This window comes from Lygodium microphyllum, chromosome 16 (genome assembly GCF_053477565.2).
Source record: "Lygodium microphyllum isolate KBCC chromosome 16, Lygodium_microphyllum_v1.1.10, whole genome shotgun sequence".
NCBI classification, from domain to species: Eukaryota; Viridiplantae; Streptophyta; class Polypodiopsida; order Schizaeales; family Lygodiaceae; genus Lygodium; species Lygodium microphyllum.
Window position 1 is genome coordinate 69,094,361 of NC_141150.1, and position 19,739 is coordinate 69,114,099.

Below are 19,739 nucleotides of genomic sequence, written 5' to 3' on the forward strand. Positions count from 1 at the left end.
TGCAACACTGTTATGAATAAATCCCCAAAATTTTTGCCAAAATTTCTGTCAAAAACAGTCGTTCTGTGACTGTATCAGCAGTTTAAATGCATCTGTCCTTCAAATACACAAAAGCCCCAAAATTTCTGACCATTCAGTCCAGAAATTTGCATGAAATTTATTTTTCTAGTAGATCTGTGCCAACCGCGTGTGAACCGCCGCTTCCAGAATTTTATTCTGGGCTGAAATAATAAAAATTTTGAAAATTTTACCTGGGCGTGTGGCAGAGTACTGACGTGGAGCAGGTCGTCTGACGGGTGGGCGGACTGGCTGACGTGGAGCTTACAACGGCGGCAGGCAGATTGGCGGGCTGTGCGAATCTGACGCGGGCAGGCAGGTCGCGAGTCGTGCGTGGTCAAAAACGGCGAGGTAGGACTGTCGCGAGCAGGCGTTGACTCCGCCTGCACGAAACGGGGCCCTGGCGGACGACGGACTGCAGACGTTGCTGACGACGCTGACGCTGACGTTGCTGACGAGCAGGGTATTGGGGAGCTGCGCTGAACTGGCGCTGGAGGCTGACGACAAGGTGTACCTGTGCTGAGGCAGCGCTGAGGAACAGCGCCTGACTGATGACAGGACTGACGACAGGCTGTACCTGTGCTGACGTGACGTCTGACAAGGTTTGACGTCAGGCAGCATCAGACCCTGTGCGCTAGAGACACGTTGCGTGGAGCTGTGTGTCAGCGGCCTGGAGCAGGACTGGCGTGGGCTGCAGACTGCAGACTTGCACTCTGCAGGCAGAAGCTGAGTTCAGAGCTGAGCTCTGATACCAAATGTGAGAGCAGAGGATCGAGATACAGCCAGATTCAGTGGACAGTGTGAGAGTGAGAGAGACAGAGTTGAAGCACGACACCCAAGAGAATAGACTGAATGAGTGTAATCTGAAAGTACAAAGTACAACCCTTAAACCTTAGGGTTGTAGGGGGGTGTTCACACCCGACACACACTAAGTGCCTAAATGTGTGTAACATAAGCACATAAGTACATACGATAATAAGACCATAAGTCTGGGGGAAAAAACCTCTCCTACCGAGAGTAAAAAGTGCCCCAGTGTCCTACTGATCACCGACACTCCCATATGAGCGTAGGCGTAAGTAAGGCGTGAGTAAAATACCCAACACCAAAGCCAGTAAGTCCTCTGCTACATGTCGACGTCGGCGACAAAGAGAGGCATGATGAATCCCATACTGCCGAGCAATCCGCTGCACATTAGAGAGCAGCCGTGCAAATGAAACCAAGCCCTCAGAGGCGAAGTCCAATAAGAACCTCTCAATTAGTTGCTGCATATAGCCCTGAAAAATTGGATGCTTCAAAGAAGCGGAGTTGAAACGTAAAGGGAGCCGATCCAGCAACTGCATAAAAGGTGCAATAGGTTGTACCCGCATCTCAAGCTGGAGGGGGAAATGGTCCGACAACGCATATTGCTGCAAGACCTTCATTTCCAGCATCTCGGGAAGAAAATCATCCCCCTGCATGATATACATGCAGCCCAACCGCGACCAAGTAGTTGCATATTGGGCGGAATGAAAAGTAAACCCTGAAAAAGAAGGGTGGAGCCACGACCAAAGAGCTTGCTTAAGTACGCATAAAGCAAAGGAATTCCACACCCGGCTTTCCGGCGTATCCATTACCGAATGCCCTGAAGTGGACTGAGAAGAGTCAACACACACATTGAAATCTCCCATCAAAAACCCCCGTCGGCCAAGTGACATCGAGCCCTGCAAAGTCGACCAAAGATCCCGTCTGGATGCGGGATCAGTCGGCGCATAGAGGCCCAGCAACCATAAAATTTCGCCTTCAAATAAGACGTCGATTACCAGAAAGCGGCCCTGCACATCAATTTTAACAAGAACAGGCTGGTATTTCTCATGGACAATCATCAGCACGCCCGAATAGTGCGTAGCATGTGTCCCTGCATAAAACAGACGGAATCCATGACAATCCACAACTTTTCCTGCTTCACCGTGACTTTTGTGCTCAACTGCACACAATACATCCCACTGGTTCTCATGCAAGACAGTCCACATGGCATGTTGCTTATGGCGAGAGCAAATGCCTCGCACATTCCACGTGGCTATCTTCATATATCTTCAAAAAAAGGAAGTCAGGAACGAGGCGCCTGTTGCCTCGATTTCACCTTTTCCGCGAGAGCATCCAGGACACCCTCATCCAGAAAATCAGCCAATACTGCAAATGAATTCTGGCGACCTGCTTGAGAGATAGAAGGAAAATCCACTACCTTGGGAGTGGGGCGGGGATAACGCGATCCCAGGGTGTAATCACATTACCTTTTGTATCAAACGCCGGCTTAGCAGGTGGGCCCTTGGGACCGTCTGTATAGACTTTCCTTGTAGACTGATGACGGGGGGCAGACGGGGCCATAGTATGCGCAGCCTGCTGTGAAGTGAACATTTCGTTCCTGCGCATATAAGTGCGCACGGAATCCTGTGAAGCATTAGGCCCAGGATCGGCCAGGCCTGCATCCAACTTTTTACCTTTTTTTTGACGTCCCTCAATCCAGTGTGGTACGGGAATCCAAACCCGGGACCTGTTGTTTGCCTTTATCCACGACATTAGGCGGCTGAAGGGCCTCTTGTGCCGGGGCATCAAGCACCATGTCATCCTTAGGCAGCACAACCTGCGCATCCTCGGAAGACGGTTGCCTTTCAGGGCATTCAGCCATGAAATGCCCCAATTTACCACATGAAAAGCAGTGTCCTGCAAAGTTGCCCCATTTCAGGCGAAAATGCAAAGGATGCATGCCAGAACAATTGAGGCGAAGCCACGCAGGCCTTTTCCTGGCCGTGTCCCATAACATGCATAAACGGTTTCGATTCATAGCCCTGAGGCTTGGGGGAACCAGCACTGTACCCACAACTGCCATCGCATCCTTCAACAATGGCCAATAGACCGCCGGACAGTTTTCCATTTCCATCCACACCGGGCATTCTCTTTGAAGCAGACGCTGGAAGTCGCCCATAGGGCGCCATGGTACAACATGGACCAAGCGGCGATCAAAGAATAATGGCAGCTTGGACAGGAGCTCAGCTCAATGTGGTTCCGATTTCAACAGCACCTCATAAAAGCCGCGAGGTCCAAGGAAGATCTCCTCAACACACTCCCCTTGCAATAAATGGTGCATCCACTGGCGAATATGTGAAAGCACTGGGATCCTGCCAGTGAAGAAAAGTATAACGGCACGGTCATAAAACAACGAGAAGGACCGCAAGACAGATTTCGGGTCCACCGTGGCTTCCAGCACGTCATCAATTCCCGCGTCAAAAAAAGTTTCATTATTATGCTGGACATAATCGCCAAGCAGAGTATTGGCAAAGTCCAGCAAATGTTCCCAGTCAATCTCCTGCGAATCCACAGGATCAGAGGCAACCTGCACATAGGAACGTTCCTGAGGACCCATTGGCTCGTCAAAAGTATGCTTGGAGCGTTTGCCCGCAGGCGGCAGTTCAGAACCCAGAGGCATCTCCTCCGTGCACGGCACCATATCCTCCAGATCCTCTGTATCGGAATCAGGGCCAAGGGCTGCCACCGTCCGGTCTAGAAAATCCATAGCCAGGCCCGCCATATTGCTGTCTTCTCTCTGAAGAAGTCGTCAGGCGACAGTTGTCAGATGGGTCTCCAGGCGGCGCGCAGGTCTAGGCGATCCTCTCTCTCTCGCTCTCGGCTGCCTTAGCTCTGCACGCGGACGTAAAGCACGAGACCACAGGCAAACAGGCGTGCACTCGTTCACGCGGCTCTCTCTCTCTCTCTCTCTCTCTCTCTCTCTCTCTCTCTCTCTCTCTCTCTCTCTCTCTGTGTGTGTGTATAGGAGGACACAGGTCAGGTGAGGTCGATCCTGCGCAGAGTCGTTTGGCAGGGCCCAGCTTCACGCAGGGTCCAGTCGAGCCTGCGCTGCCCTGGGGGAAGGGGCCAGGCGACGCGCAGGGCAGGGCGGCGAAAAAACGCAGGGCAGGGCAGGGCGACACGCAGGCAGGTCACGACGGCGCGCAGGGGACGACGCAGGGCAACGGGTCGTCAGCGGCTGCCGCAGACGCGCAGGGGGCAACAAAGGGCAACGGGGCAGGGCGGCGCGCAGGGTTCAGCGAAGGGCGACAGGGCAGGGCGGCGCGAAGGGCGTCCAAAGCAGGCGACGGGGCGTCAGAGACAGCGCACGTTGTCAAGTCGCCACAACCGAAGGGTCACAGCAGGTCGCCATCGCCTCTCTCTCTCTCTCTCTCTCTCTCTCTCTCTCTCTCTCTCTCGTCGGAACTAGGAACCAAGAAGGCTTTCTACCGAGAACACTTCCTACATATCTCCCCGGACGGCTTCATCACTCGCCCAAGCTACATGGACACACACCTGTCTCACGGGGTCAGAAGTGCCATCGGACAGATCCGCACGTCCTCACACCAACTACGGGTCGAAACGGGCAGATACGGGGCCAACCCCCTCCCCCCAGAAAACCGAATCTGTCAGCTCTGCCATCTCGAGCCAGAGACAGAGGAACACTATATCTGTAGATGCCCAATGTACTACGAAATCCGGGGACGCTTCCACTACCTATTCAGCGAAGGATTCGGACCACTCTCCAAGGTGATGGAATTCAAAGACATGAGATGCCTGGGGCTCTTTCTACTGGAAATAAGACGCCACAGAGACCACCTCCTACGAACCACGAAGCAAAGACAAGGAGCCACCAACCAACGCACACTCAACGACTTCTACCAAACACCAGCTACCCTCCCCACCACCGAGCCCTCACCAGCCCAACCGGCCTCCCGACCCCCGGGGACCACCTTAGAAATAGCCACAGCGAGAGGTAAAGCCCGGCGCCCACGCCCCGCCGGCCCCCGTCCCCGCAGAAGACACTGGTTGAAGATACAAGGGATACTACGCCGCCATCGGAGGGCCCTGCCCCACCGCTTTAGCCTCTCCATGCTAGATCGACCCATGCGGGACATCTTAGGATGAACGCCCCAGGAGCAGTTCCACACCGCACTGGGAGTACCTCTAGATTGTATCTAGTCCAGATATCATTTTGTACCTACTCAATTTAGTTCAACATAGCATAAATGTTAGCTTCACTGGGACTTTTGAAATCTCCCAAACATTTGTATGCAACATTTTGGTCTCATAGGCCAACTTGGCCTGTTGTAGACGTTAATATAACTTTCTCTCTCTCTCTCTCTCTCTCAAGCCGGCAGCAATTGGGGGGCAAGAGGTAACGTGGCCTCCTTTTTTTTTCATTGCGATTGGGGGGGGGGGGGGGGGGAGGGAGGTGGCACACGTGGCCTCCCTCCCCTCGTTATTATCAGTCATCTTCTTGTCTTCTCCCGTCATCGTCATCTTCACTCATCGTCGTCCACTTCCTTCCTCTACTACCACGACGACTCCTCTCCAATTAGCTTCGGCTGCCCTCCCCGACGTCATCCTCTTCCTTGTTGACTTCCTCCTCCATTCTCCCCCCTCCCCCCCCCCCTCTGCCACCTGTTGTCGACAACGACAAAAGGGAGGGGGGGGTCCAATAGGCCGTGGAACATTAAAATACACTACTACTTATACTCCATACCAGAATGGGTTTGCAAAGAGAAAGAATCGGTCACTCATGGAGATGGCCAGATGTATGCTGAAAGCAAAGAGCTTGCCACACAGTTTCTGGATGGAAGTAGTTATGTGTGCTTGCCGTGTCTTGAATAGATGCCCCACCAAGGCATTAAAGAATATCACGTCTTTTGAGGCTTGGAACAGCCAGAAACCTTTTGTTGGGCATTTTTGTACTTTTGGTTGTCTTGCATATGCAAACATTTCCAAGGTACTCAAGAAGAAGTTGGACAACAAGGCTATCAAATGCACTTTTGTGGGGTACAATAGTGAGAGCAAAGGATATAGATTATATGATCCTGTCTCTAAAAAGGTATTTGTTAGTAGGAATATGGATTTCGATGAAAAAGCAGAATAACCCCTTGCTGGTTTTGACACATGTCAAGCTGCCCATGATGTATTTGAAGGGCTGCTGCCCATTTCTTTCCATGATACAGCTGGAGCTTCAACAAGTGCACTTAATGTTCAGCCAGCTGCTCCATTAGGTAATGCAAAAAATCAACATGGCTAACTTGAATATTCAGCAAGATGCTGAATCTGAAATTCAAAAAGAGCTTGTACACAATCAGGAGACTAGACAAATGCCTAGATGGTATTTGCAGACTATGAAAGATGGTCATTTGGATGCTCCTATTGCTGGTCGTACTAGAATGCAAGCTCATATGCATGATGGTGCACATCCATGGAGTTTGCTATGGCAACAAATACATTTGATGATGAGGAGCCTGAATGTTTTAAGGATGCACAACATAGTGTGCATTGGATAGCAACAATGCAAGCTGAGTTTGATTCTATCATAAAGAATTAAACATGGGATTTAGTGTCTTTGCCTATCGGGAAGAAAGCCATTGGTATAAAATGGGTCTATAAGTTGAAAAGGAATGCAAATGGATCCATTGACAAATACAAGGCCAGGCTTGTGGCCAAGGGCTACGCACAAAAGAAAGGCATTCACTATGAGGAGACATTTGCTCCTACCTCCCGAATGACTACCATTGGGTCTATGGTTGCTTTGGCTGCCCATTATAGATGGACTATGAATCAGCTAGATATAAAGACTACATTTTTACATGGGGAACTTCAAGAAGAAGTGTATGTATAGTAGCCCATTGGTTTTGCAATTGGGAGATCTGAACACTTGGTCTGTAAGCTGCAAAAGGCTTTATATGGTTTCAAACAAGCTCCTCGAGCTTGGTATGCAAAGATTAATGCCTTTTTACTCAGCTAAGGGTTCGTAAACAGCTCCTCAAAGTCTACCCTTTATGTATGTAAAGAGGGGGGATCCTTGCTGGTCATATGTCTATATGTTGATGATCTTTTGCTTACAGGGACACATGCTAATCAGATTTCAGCATTCAAACAAAATTTACAGCAAACTTTTGAGATGTCAAATTTGGGGCCTTTGTACTATTACTTGGGCATTCAGTTCATTTATGATGCTAGAGGCATTGGATTGTCACAGTTGAGATACATTGGTAAACTTCTTGAGAGATTTGGCTTACAGGATTGTAAGCCAGTTTGTACACCAATGGAATCTAGACTGAAGTTGTCATTGCACGATGACAGTGACTTGTTTGATATCCATAGATATACTCTAGTAGGTGGATGTCTTATCTACCTATGCAACACTAGGTCGGACATACAGTTTGCAGTTTCAGCCTTGAGCAGATATATGCATCAACCACACATGCCACATTGGCAAGCTGTCAAGCATATTTTCTGTTACTTGCAAGGTACTAGGACTCTTGGATTGCTTTATGCCAAGGGGGGACCACTGCACTTACATGCTTATTACAGTGATTCTAATTGGGCCGATGATTATGATTCTCGTCACTCCACTAGTGGCAATTGTTTCTTTCTTGGCTCATCTTGCATCTCTTGGCTTAGCAAACAATCCACTATTGCCACATCATCATGTGAAGCTGAATACAAGGCAGCTTTCACTACCACAGTTGAATGTGTTTGGCTTAGACGCTTGTTAGCTAATTTGGATGTATCTATCACGGAGCCTACTCCTTTGTTCACTGACAATCAAAGTGCCATTGCAGTGGCATAAAACCCAATGTTTCATGCACACATGAAACACATTGAGATCCGTTATCACTTTATCGGAGAGAGACTACATATAGGTGATAGCAACCTTGTCTACTGTCCTGCCATCAGTAATGTGGCAAACATCTTCACCAAAGCTCTTCCTCGTGACAAATTTGAAGCATTTCACAATGCTTTAAATTTGATCTCCTTTGCTGAATGACCCTTGTATCTTGATCACTCTTCACTCCAGGGGGGTTTCTTGGGTTTGACTCATGCTTACGCTCACAGAGGAGTGTCAGTGATCTTCAATAGGACACTGGGGCACTTTTTCCTCTCCGTACGAGAGGTTTTTTCCTCTAGATTTATTCCTTTTATTTTATGTGCCCTATGTTACACAGTTTTAGGCACTTATCATCTTTCACACACTTTGGTTGTGAACACCCTCTTACAACCCTAAGGTTTAAGGGTTGTACTTTGTACTTGCACCTTACACTTCAGATTATTGCATTGGGTGTTGTGCTCTCACACTCTGCACTGTCTACTCCACTCTCAGTTGAGCTTCGATCTCTTCCTACTCTTACATTCCAAATGTGCCATGATACTCTACCAATGACCTCCAATGTTTGACTAGTCTCCCAACCTATCAAAAAAAGCCGAGACTGGCTCTCACAAGCATTATTGATTCAAAATTTACCTCTTGTAAATGGGAGGCAAACCAACAATCTATCATCTAAAACTCAATGGCTAAAGATGATGAGTTTACATGCTAACCCATCACTCTCGGATCACATGGAACAAGTGGATATCGTAGCAATAGAGGACAGCATCCTCACAGCCTTAAACAATGCATCCCTCACAGAGACAGTGCAAAGACTTTAGGTTTATTGGTTTGGAGAGAGAGAGAGAGAGAGAGAGAGAGAAAAAATGAAAGTTCTGCACATTAAGCATCCCTTTAGACAGATTGGAAGCCCCAAAGATGGATGACCCATTTTACTTGGATGGAGCGCCCTTTGGTGGTTGTGGAAAGAATGGATACTCAAAAGTTATTTGATGTGACAAAGTTTTCCAGTTGCAATGACTTAAGACAGATCGGGACTTCATGTGATCTTTGGAGCTCCCATGGCATAGGGACAGTGGTAACATGAAGGGCCTCAATAAGTAAATTAACCTGGGAGCCTCATTGGTCAGAATGAACCTTCACTGCCTGCTCTAGTCCTTCAGATGAATAAGGACAAAACAATATGTTTATTAGTTTTCTTGAGAGAAAAGATACAAGGGCATAGAAATGAAACTGGCAGTATCTACATATACAGAAGTACTAAGAGCAAGAGCAAATAATGCTCATTTTCATATCCTGAACCATTCTCTGCATTTGATATCTTAGTCACGACTTTGGAAATCCTGTAGCATCTAGAAATGAGAATATCTATGTATTAGAGTCTGCAAAAATGTTGTTAAAAGTCACCTTTCTGCACCTAGATGGATGGTGCCAAAATGCTGGGGCCCAGGGTCCTTGCTTCTGTTCTTGCATGAAAGAAAGTCGGGAAGCTTGTCCACAGCAATATTGAACTTCGTAGTACCCTGCAGCTCATCATAGTCAAAGTCTCCTAAACAGCATTTAAAAGTAACCCACTTCATGAGTTCTAAGGTTTCAAAACAAAAGGTCATGGTCTGACAATCAGACAGATGAGGTCTGCCGTAGAAGTGAAAATTCTAAACTACCTGTTTAAAATCAAACATTCAGTGGCCTTTCAGAAGAACGCAAAATATGCTCTCTCTACAAATATGTCTGAAACTTAATCAAGCACGCAGTTAAGAACTTGCATCTATATTACAGTACTAGGATAAAATCTAAAACTACTAAGGTAGTATCAGGAAAACAAAATGTGAGTGTTTTTTTCCCACTTCTTGGTTTTGCTTTTCCCTCTCTTTTGAGGGATTGTGGTGGTGATGTGTCAAGCACATGGCTCATTTCTTCACCACTACAATTCATCATAACCTACAACTTTCAAGGACCATAATGCTTAATAATTGAAGGCTGGCTTGTAGACTAGAGACATTTGTGCTGATCATGTGAAGGTGCTCCACTGATCCCCGCTGGCTAGCTGATTGAGTCTAACACCTTGCCAGCCAATCTTCTTTTCTCCCGCCCATCCTGGCCTGCATGCTGCCCCCCAGCCCTCTTCATCCACCTCTACCTTCTCCCCAGCCAATGTACCTGTGTTTCCTCAGTCCCTTCAGCCTCAGTTTCACCTCCCTGGTCTGCATGCTGCCTCCTAGGACCTGTGCACTGCCTCTCAGCTCCTTCCACCCTTCTCCTGCCTACCCCTCAGACTACTGCACCCCTTGTCTTTTTCTGTCTATTGCTTCAGCCTCTTTCTGTTGCCAGCCTGCTCTCTCGCCATCCTTTTCTGCATTTCCCTCCCTCCCCTAAAGGCAGCTTCTCCCCTCCCCCCTTTTTCTTGCAGTCCTCCTCTAACATATACCATAGGGATCCATCTGCTTGCCTGAGTATTCTGATTCCATGTGCCATGTGTCCAGGCCCTCTGGTATGCAAGAGACTCTGTCCAGGCCTTCTGGTACGCAAGAAGTCTCTATTAACCCTGTCTCGTACCTAAATCAGCTCTAACACGGAATATGTACTCCGATCTGAATTCCTTCATGGCACCTCTCTCTGCTTTGGCAGCATACATCCTCTCCGCCACCCATCTTATACATCCTGGGCATGTCTCATACTCCTTTTGAAATGCTGCCAATGATGCTCCAGCTACCTCTCTCTCTCATGCCACTATATGAGGATCCTTTGCAATTTGCTGGTATGGTTACATATTGCTAGTTGGAGACAACTATCCATCATCTCTCAACTTGCTACTCGTCCCTATCTCTCTCCCTGTCTTTGTCTCTGCCTTCTCCTTTTTCTAACAACTCATCACCTCTGCCACTGCCTCTCACTCCTGCAAGGCAAGGGCCCTCCCCCTTCATTCTAAAAGGAGCCCAGGTGAGGCCTAGTATTGTATTTCCTCTGCTCCATCCTAGGGCAATTGCTGCAAGGTGGCCTACCATCCTGCACGCAAAGCACTGTCCTGCAAGACCAGTGTAATGTAGCACGGGTAACACCCATAAAGTGATGTATGACACATGTAACACCATGTATCAGAGATTTCCCCAAACGATTGGAACATGTAGAAAAATCACGCAACACTGGCGAGATAACAGAGTATAATGTTAAGCTAGAAAAGGTGCATTACACACTAAACCTTCATTAGCTCATAAAACAGCCCCAAAACTCAAATACACTTAGTGAGTTTAAGTGTCCCATATGCAAACTCCCCAATTTTGGTTGGTCCATCTCTATAAATAGAGTGTGCTAGGTCACTTGCATCCCTTGCATTCTCAGTCTTCCCCCTTCAGTGGCTGCCATCTTCTTCAATTGGCTGCTGCCCTCCATCTCCAGCTGCTGCCATGGATGCCCTACACCTACCCTTCATCAGCCAGTGGACTGTGTCTGTTCCCAACCTGCTGACACCATCAATTTGCTGTTGTCAGAGCCACCCATCCACTGCCGGCCTGATCTGGTGGAGTGCTGCTATACCTGCATTTTCAGCACCATGTCCTCCAGCAGCTGCAGCTGCCACCCAATTTGCCTTGGTGCCGCGAGCTCTTCCAACCCTGCCACCATCAAACATCAGCCTATGTTTTTGCTGTTCCGCTGACTGCTGGTCATCATTTGTAGCATGTCGTTTTTGAGTTTTCAGCACTTTTCTACATCACCCTCTGCTCCAACTTGTGGTTACTGCACTCAGGATCCATCTCTGGTGGACAACACATATCGATATCTCCCTCAGCCCACCCCTACAAGACTCATTGGCTGTTGGACTGCTCTACCCTTGAGCATTGTGTACATTCATTCTTTACATTCAGCATTATTCATCGAGTTCTACTCTTTTGCGTTTTTTAATCTTTTTTGCATTTTGTATTTTGCATTTTGCATTTAGGTCTTAAGTTATTGTGTTTTAGTCATGTTCATACATTTTGTGTTTTCTCACTACAAACTCTAGCATATCTCCAAATGGTATTAGAGCTAGTGCGGTTCTAAAGAGTATCATGAGGCTATTGTGAATTGCATGGTTTGTTCTTGACTATACTTCACATCATGCACTAACTCACGATGGCTCAAACCACTCCATCTTGGGATCCTCTAATGTTTTCTTAGATCACTCCTTCAATGGAGACCCTATTAAGGCATTGTGGTCTTGATGTGGAGGACATTGTCTACTAATCTTTTCTCTAGGGATCATTCACTGAAGCCCATCTCTTCTTCATTTCATATCCATTTACAATGTGCTTTTCAATTGGGGCATTCGGTTGACAACACTGATCACCTCTCACTTGAGAAAAGGCTATCCACTCAGGACACAATTGAAAGTCTATAGTCTTAACAAGCAAGCCCGATGGCAAGCTTGTGCAATCCATTTTTATGCGATCCAAATCGTGTCTATATTGCTCCTTTTGTCATGCAAGAATGGACTCCTAATCACTGTGGAGATCCAAATGTGGTACTGGTCTGAATTGTACCCATTACCTTTGTGCCCTTCTTTTAGACCTACTATAGTGTATCTAGTCTTAGCACACATTGTCTTTGACTTGCATTTAGGCTTTAGGCCATCATTACACACTTGGAGGTGTACCACTTTGTGCCATAGTGTTTTATTATCGGGATGCCGCCTATACACTATGCACCTCCCACATACCCACAAGTGAGTCACACTAAGTCCTTTGGCTTGATCGTGTGAGGCATTTACCTCTAGGACACTATATCACTCTGCGTAGTTGCTTGACCGCACAAACCCCTCTCTTGTGCTAATGAGTCCCCTCCATTGACAAAAATAGGGAGTGAAAAGGGATCCCCTAGACATTTAGACCCAGCCCCACTCTCCCTAGTTGATCCTAAACACGGACCATGATCTTATGCCAATGATCTCTTTCATTGAAGGAAAATTGAAGTGGTGAAGTCAAAAGATCATAAAGACCCTTCTAGCATTAGTTACCTAGAAAGAATTTGTTTTGTGCGTTTAGCCAAAAACCTGGCTATCTAGTTGATAACTCACTCAAAGGCTAAGTGTATTAGACCCACACCCACAATAACCCCATGCACAACTACATGTATTCTACCTATAACATGTTTCATGGCAAACAAATGTCCTGCATTGAAACCCGCTTCTCTTGAGTAGCCATACACATATCCTACATAATGGCCTTGATGCCTACAACAGCTTCATGTACTTGTGAAAGCACACTCTCTCATAGTGGCCATACCTTCCACAATAGTTTTTTTTTGCAAATAAAATGTGGCCGATTATATTACTCAAAGAAACTGATTACAACGGAGTGCTCATGCTCGACAAACTGGCTGGAGCTGAAACATAAATACATCATGATTACACGCCTCTCAGGGTGGTCTGGGGGGAATGGGGGCAAGAAGCCATTGGGGGGGGGGGGGGGGGCGTATATCGCCATCTGGGGCTGCCTGCCTACATCATGAAAAACAGGTCCTGGCCGCCCCAGGTATGCATAAAGTGGCCACGGAGCTCCTGATGAACCCTGGACTCGCCCTGCACCTAATCCCAACAGCCGCGGAGGGAGTGGATGATGGAGGTCTAGAGCTCAGCTAGGGTCGCCTGTGCTGAAAGTTTCTCTCCACCGAAAGTCTCCTGACACCGCACCTTCCAGATATGCCATCCAGTAAGACTCCCTATGATCTCCCATACCTCAGAGCGGTCTGCTGTGGGCTCCAGTACCTGGCGGATGGGTAGAGCCTCCAACCTGACCACTACGCACGATCTTGCCTCAATGATGAATATCGTGTTCTGCATCCCGGCCTCATACAGAAGGTGACGGCCCTGGCTGGACTGCCTGCCAGCAGAAGGCACCCCATGAGATAATACCAAGGCTGGGTACTGTATGGCGGAGGATGCAGCATGCTCCCCTCCACACGAGCTGCGCCTCCTCACATGACCAAAGGCAGTGCTTTGGGGTTTCCAGAGACTGCTGCGAGCAATGCTTACAACCTCCCTCCTTTTGCATCTGGGCAAGCCAGCTTCCCACCGCCAAGCCTCCATGTACCACCAGCCATAAGAAGTACGATACCCTCCTTGGCCGCTAGCTATCCTATAGGCGGCGCCAGAAGGTCCATCGGAACGGCCTCATGATGCTATGCTCCACCCAATGTCTGCTATGTGACAGCGCCCAATCCATATCCTCCTGCATCAGTACGTGTCTGCCAATCCTGGCAGTGTACTCTAGGAACCTGGGTGGCTTCATGGCGCCTGCAGTGGTGGTCGGCCATAGCCACTCTCCTGGATCCCACTTTAGCTCATCAAGTGGTCTGCCCTCCCAAATCCAAAGACACCACTCCCTGAGCTCCTTCCAGAAAACATAGGGGTCCAATCGCCATGTCTTCCCCTAAAGGCCCACCACCCGAATCCTCCTCCATGAAAGGGCAGCTATCCCCTCATCCTGCTGCCCTCTGTCAAGGGCCAGACGCCCCCCCTCCTGAACGATGAAGAAAGTCCCTTGCGGGGCACCACCCACTCTACCTGCTACCTATAGGGGGATGCATGCTGGTGAAAACCTGGTGGCCCATACCTGCCCAAGCTCTATCGGCACTTGTATCAGGGGAGCAAGCCACTCCGGAAGTATTGCTGCGTCTATCTCCCTTCGCCTCAACTCCGCTCCTCTCTGGCAGCCTGAAACTCGTTGAAGCTCCTCCTCGTCCGCCATCCTGTACACCTCCCGCCATGTCCTGATGGTACGAGCTGGACCGGCCTCCCAACCAGCCCACTGGATGTGGGGGCGCTCACCAATCTGTGCCCCTTCCCGATCTTTGACCTGGGGGTTCCAGATCACCGGCTGACGGTCTATCTCCTCCTAGCAGCCTGGGGGGCTCTGGATTAGGGCCTTGCGGAGACCCTGCCACACGCGGAGTAAGCTGCATAGGAAAGGTAATCTAGGGGGGGTGATTTGGGCTGAAGTGAAAATCCATCTCAGGGACGGCCTCCACTCACCGCCAAGCCTCGGTCTACAATCCTAAAGACCCTCCTGCAATAGAACCTTCCAGGTTTGCCCTCCCAGTGTGAGGCCGCAGACAACTAGCTTGCCCAAGACGACCTTACTCTGAAACTCTGGGTCTATGATCCCAAGGCCTCCCTCTGACCGATGCCGTATGATGGTCGCCCATGCCACCTTGGCCCGGGAATCCCTAGAGCCGTCAGACCCAAACCAAAGGAAGTTCCGCACTAGGTGGCAAAGCTGCACTACGCAGAATGAGGAAAAGCACCAACACGAGGCGATGTACCAAGCCGTCGCTAGGAGGACCTCATTAACCACCAGGGCTCGGCCGGCTAGTGAGAGGCGAGTTGTGCTCCAGTAAGTCAGCTTCCTCCGAATAGAGTCAAGGACCGGAAGAAACTGCTAGGCAGGAGTGATGTCGAGTCCCACCTAGAACCCTAGGTACTGGATGGTCTACCTTCTGCTCACCCATCTAAATCCTAGGTGGACGCCCCACTCCGTGCTAGAGTCCGGGTCTATGAGGAAACCAACCAACTTTCGCCAGTTGATTTTCGCTCCCGCTGCAGAACAAAACACCTCAAGAGCCAGCCTCACTCTCTCCAACATCAACTCATCGTCCTCTATGTAGAGTGTTGTATCATCTGCATACTCTGAGTCTAGCAACTCAGTCTCCTCTCTCACTAGAAGTCGGAGGCTGCGTAACCCGCTCACACGGGACTTGAGGAAATTAGACATCGCCTCTGCAAAGTGTAGGAACAGGTACGGGGCCAGGGGGCAGCCCTGCCGGACCGATCTCTCTAGCCGAAACTCCTCCCCTCACCTACCACCTATGAGAACCCTGCTAGTGGCCGATCTATAAAGTGCAGCGACCCCGAGAATCCAAGCCTAGGGGAAACCCAACCTTACCATGGTGCCCTCTAGGAAATCCAGTCCACCTTATCATAAGCTTTCTCGAAATCCAAGAGTAGTACGGCCAGTCTCTGCCCACTGTGCTGAGCCCACTCTGTCGCCTCAAAGAAGGTGAATACATTGTCTAGGATACTTCTATCCTGGACAAAGCATGTCTGTGTATCATGGATGATGTCTGGCAACACGGGGCGTAGTCGCCTACCAATCATCTTTGCCAGTGCCTTATAGGCCACTGACAATAAGGTGATCGGTCTCCATTGGGAAAGCTCCAATCGGTCTCCCCCTTTTGGGAGAAGACTGATGAGGCCTGCCGAAATGCTCCCTAGCATCTGTCCTGAAGTAGAGATCTCTTGGAAGGCCATCAGTAGGGGGTCCTTCACCACTTCCCAGTAGGTAGTAAAGAAGGCCTTAGAGAGGCCATCCTCTCCTGGGCATTTCTGCCCGTTCTGTGTATGGAAAGCCTCCTCTAGTTCCTTCTCTGTGAAGGGGGCTAGGAGGGGGCGTCCCATCTCCTCTGTGACAAGGGACGGGATGTGATCCCAGACCTACTGCCTACATCTCTGTCCTCTAGCTGAGGTTGTCTCCTCCTGGAAAAGACACCTGTAGTAGTCAATGGCAATCTCCATCACCTCGTCTGGGCTTGAACGAGTCCTCCCATATTGATCTCAAAGGCTGCATATCTGCACTCCTGAGGTGCGAGGCTGGTGCACTTGAAAAAACTCTTTGCACATCGTGTCCCTCTTCCGCGCCCAAAAAGCTGCTAAGGTGCAGAAAGAGAACTCAAAGCGCTTCTCCTCTAGGCCAGTAATGGCTGCTCGCGCTCTCACATCCTGTGCGTGCAGGGTGGGGTCCCGTGGTGCCTCTTGTAGTAATCTCTGCGTGGCTGCAAGGTCCCGCCGAAGCACTCTCTCCTCCTCCTAGCTCTGGTGCCTGGCCTGTATGGCTACCTCTTGGCATAGTCTGCTCGACTCGGCTAGGACCTCTACAACCTCCTTTGCGATCCGGTCCCTCCTGCCCCATTCCCTAGTCCAGAGCTGCTCTATCTGCCTCGTCACCTCCTCCCTTCTATAGATCGAGTCAGGGATCCGACAAGATCGAGTGTCTAGGGCAAATGCTGGGGGATCTAGTGTCAAGAGAACCGGGTAGTGATCAGACAACGTGGTGCCCGCAAACTGCCCAATCTGGCCCCCACGAGAGCCTCCCCACTCTCCCACATAAAACCTATCCAACCACTCCAGCAAGACTCCACCTAGCCGCCTGTATCCCCAAGAGAAGTCCAGTGACCTCTCCCTCCTATGGAAGGTAGGGTCTCTCCAGGCATCATGTTCACCTATTGCCAATAGAAATACCTCCCATGCCTCCTGCTCCTCCCCGGTCATGCCCTGATAGTTTCTGCCTCTGCCCTACTGGTCCTCCAAAGCCTCCAGGTTGTTGAAGTCTCCTCCAACAAACCAGGAGTCCACCTCTAGGAGTCCATTCGCGATCTCCACCTAGAACCTGCTGCGTGCCCTAACCTCCATAGGGGCACAGACGTTGAGGACTCCCAGGCAAGAGTCCCCAATATCTAGTCTGATCCATAGAACCCTCCCTGCCACTATTGTCCCGTGGTCTCGTACGCAGGCGGTGAGACTCCAGCCAATAGAGGTGCATACGCCTCCACTCCTGCCGTGGGCACCTATGGCATGCTCCCAGTAAGTGTGCGAGCTGCCCGAGAGTACCTTCCCTACCCGCTGGGCCTGGGAGGGGGTGAGCTTGTGCTCCTTTAAAAGTAAAAGGTTGATCCATCCAGCAAGGGCAGGCTGCAGCTCCTGCCAAACAATCAACTTCCTAGATCCACGTGCCCCACTGTAGTGGAGGCTATTCACATTCCAAGATACAAGATGTAAGCTCATGGGGAAACCTGCGACTGACCAAACAGACATCTGTTCGGTGTAGAAGCTGCTGATGAGGATGAGAAACTATGGGGCATGCAGGTACGCTTTGCCACAGGTCTGGACGGCAAACTCCAGTCCCCTATGGTGGCCCTCGACCGGACCATAGGGGTGATAGATGCTCCAGGTGGTACAATCAGTGCATCTATCAGCCACGCTGGAGTCGTGACTCCGTGCACTGGTAGAAACGGGCCGCCTGTGCCAGGGGCCACTCAATCACATCCCTCGGAGCCCTCCACTGTGGAGGGGCTCGAAAGATAATGCTCAAGTGTGGGACCTCGGCACCAGCCCACCAGTTAATGTCCATCACCTTCCACAATAGTTACATTTGCTATCATGCTAAGAATAGCTAAACTTGCCCCCACCAAGCCATGGGGTTGTGCTCCCCCCCAACCTCTAAAGTCATAGTCTCCATAGCTATATGCATGGTCTCCATAAGTATCTCCACGACCACCACGGCCTCTACCTGAGCCTCTACCACCACTGTGACTTTCCCATCCAAGGGAATATAAAACTTGGTCCCTGCTAGAGCTACCACACCCGATGTGCTAAGCTTGGCCAAGCAAAGCTTCACCTCCTCACTCATGCACAATCTAACCAACTCCTCAAAATCTAGCTTGTGACCTCGCACTGAAATGGAAGTATCAACAGTCTTGTATTGCGGACCTAGACGTTTCAAGGTCACTAAAACTAAATTATCATCCTCTGCTGGTGAATTAATGCTAGCCAAATCTTGTGCTATTTGTTTAATTTCTGCAGCATAGTCTATGATAGACCTATTGCCTCTCCGTATACCATGTAGTCTTTGCTTCAACTGTATCTTTCAAGCCTCTATGCTCGTGCCATACATGCACACAATGATGTCCCAAGCCTCCTTAGGTGTCTATGGATTTTTAATGTGCAAGATCACTTATTCTCTAGCACAATGAAATCCAATGTGATATTTGCATGATTTCTCTGCCCACTTCTTATATTCTGCAACCTCCTCCAACCACGCTCTATGTTCATCAAAATTGGTCTTCTTTGGCTCTTCACTAGGCTCTCCGCATATATCTTCTCTTGTAATCAAGTCTCATAAACCTTTGCCCATGATGAAGCTTTCCATTTTGAAAGACCATGTTGAAATTATCCTTTGTCAAATTGTCTCCCACAATCTATGTGACACAAGATGAGCTCTTTCCCATGATTGCAAACACAATATCCTGTCAAACTTTCTATTGAGTCTCTTCTTAAAAATTGTCAAACATCTAAAATGCATCAACCCCTCAAAATCGCCAGAAATCCTCAAATAGACATCCACAATGTCACTGATAGCATCCAAAGCATATTGCAACATCCAACTGATCAATGTAAATAATGCCCACCACGGACTATGATGCAATGAGAGTGTCCAACAAGACTCGAATGCACTGATAGGATGAGCAATGAATGATCCATAAGCAATCAACACACTCTGCATAATGCTCATGCACATAATCCTACAAAATGGCATGTACCAAATCCACAAAGTGCCAAGCTCCAACCTCCAATCAGTAATGGCAAATTTTGTAACTGCTTCAACACACCAACAGCATCAAACTATGCATTCAATGTGGAGCATGCACAATGCTCCTTGCAGCTCTTGCAGCTTCTCCACCTATAGAAAAATTTCAACTGCAGCACCCTGTTTTTGAACAGCTATAACTTCTGATGGTAGCTCAAAATGCTCTACACCTGTAGAAAAATTCCAGCCGCAGCACCCTATTTTCGAACAGCTATAACTTCTGATGCATATCTCGAAATCAAATAATCACATAATCTAAACAATATCTTCACAATCCAAATCTTCAAAATCTGTAATGCTAGAACTCATATAATCATACCAGAAAAAGTTATTGCAGTTTTGGTGGACTAGACAGAGATGTCCTGTAAACTGTCATCTACAAACATAGCTCTGCAAATCCTATTCAGATACCCTGTAAACTGACTCCAGTCAGCTCTGTAACTCCTTAAATGTGTAGAGCTCACTTTCCTCTCTATTTCTAGCACAATAACTCCAAAAACAGAGTACATATGTGAAAGTTATGACCAAAACAGTGCAGGGGGATCTAGCAGTCCAAATGACCATGACTTTACCTGTTTTGCTTGTTTGAGCCTGTAGCTTGCTCTACAATCCTATGT

General features: G+C 48.8%; 1 protein-coding gene across 4 annotated transcripts in view; it reads right to left on the reverse strand.

The window, feature by feature from the left end:
• LOC148022950 (FAD/NAD(P)-binding oxidoreductase family protein) overlaps window positions 1-19,739 on the reverse strand; it is a 153,523-nt gene that overhangs the window by 75,682 nt on the left and 58,102 nt on the right. For 3 of the 4 annotated variants that reach the window (XR_015693570.1, XR_015693569.1, XM_087695877.1), the window contains exon 12: window positions 9,137-9,252. Coding sequence is in view for 1 of the 4 variants with exons in the window: in XM_087695877.1 (XP_087552003.1) it covers window positions 9,137-9,252 (116 nt within the window). In the remaining 3 variants the exon portion in view is untranslated. The remainder of the gene's footprint in view (window positions 1-9,136; window positions 9,253-19,739) is intronic. The other variant, XR_015693571.1, reaches the window with a different exon arrangement.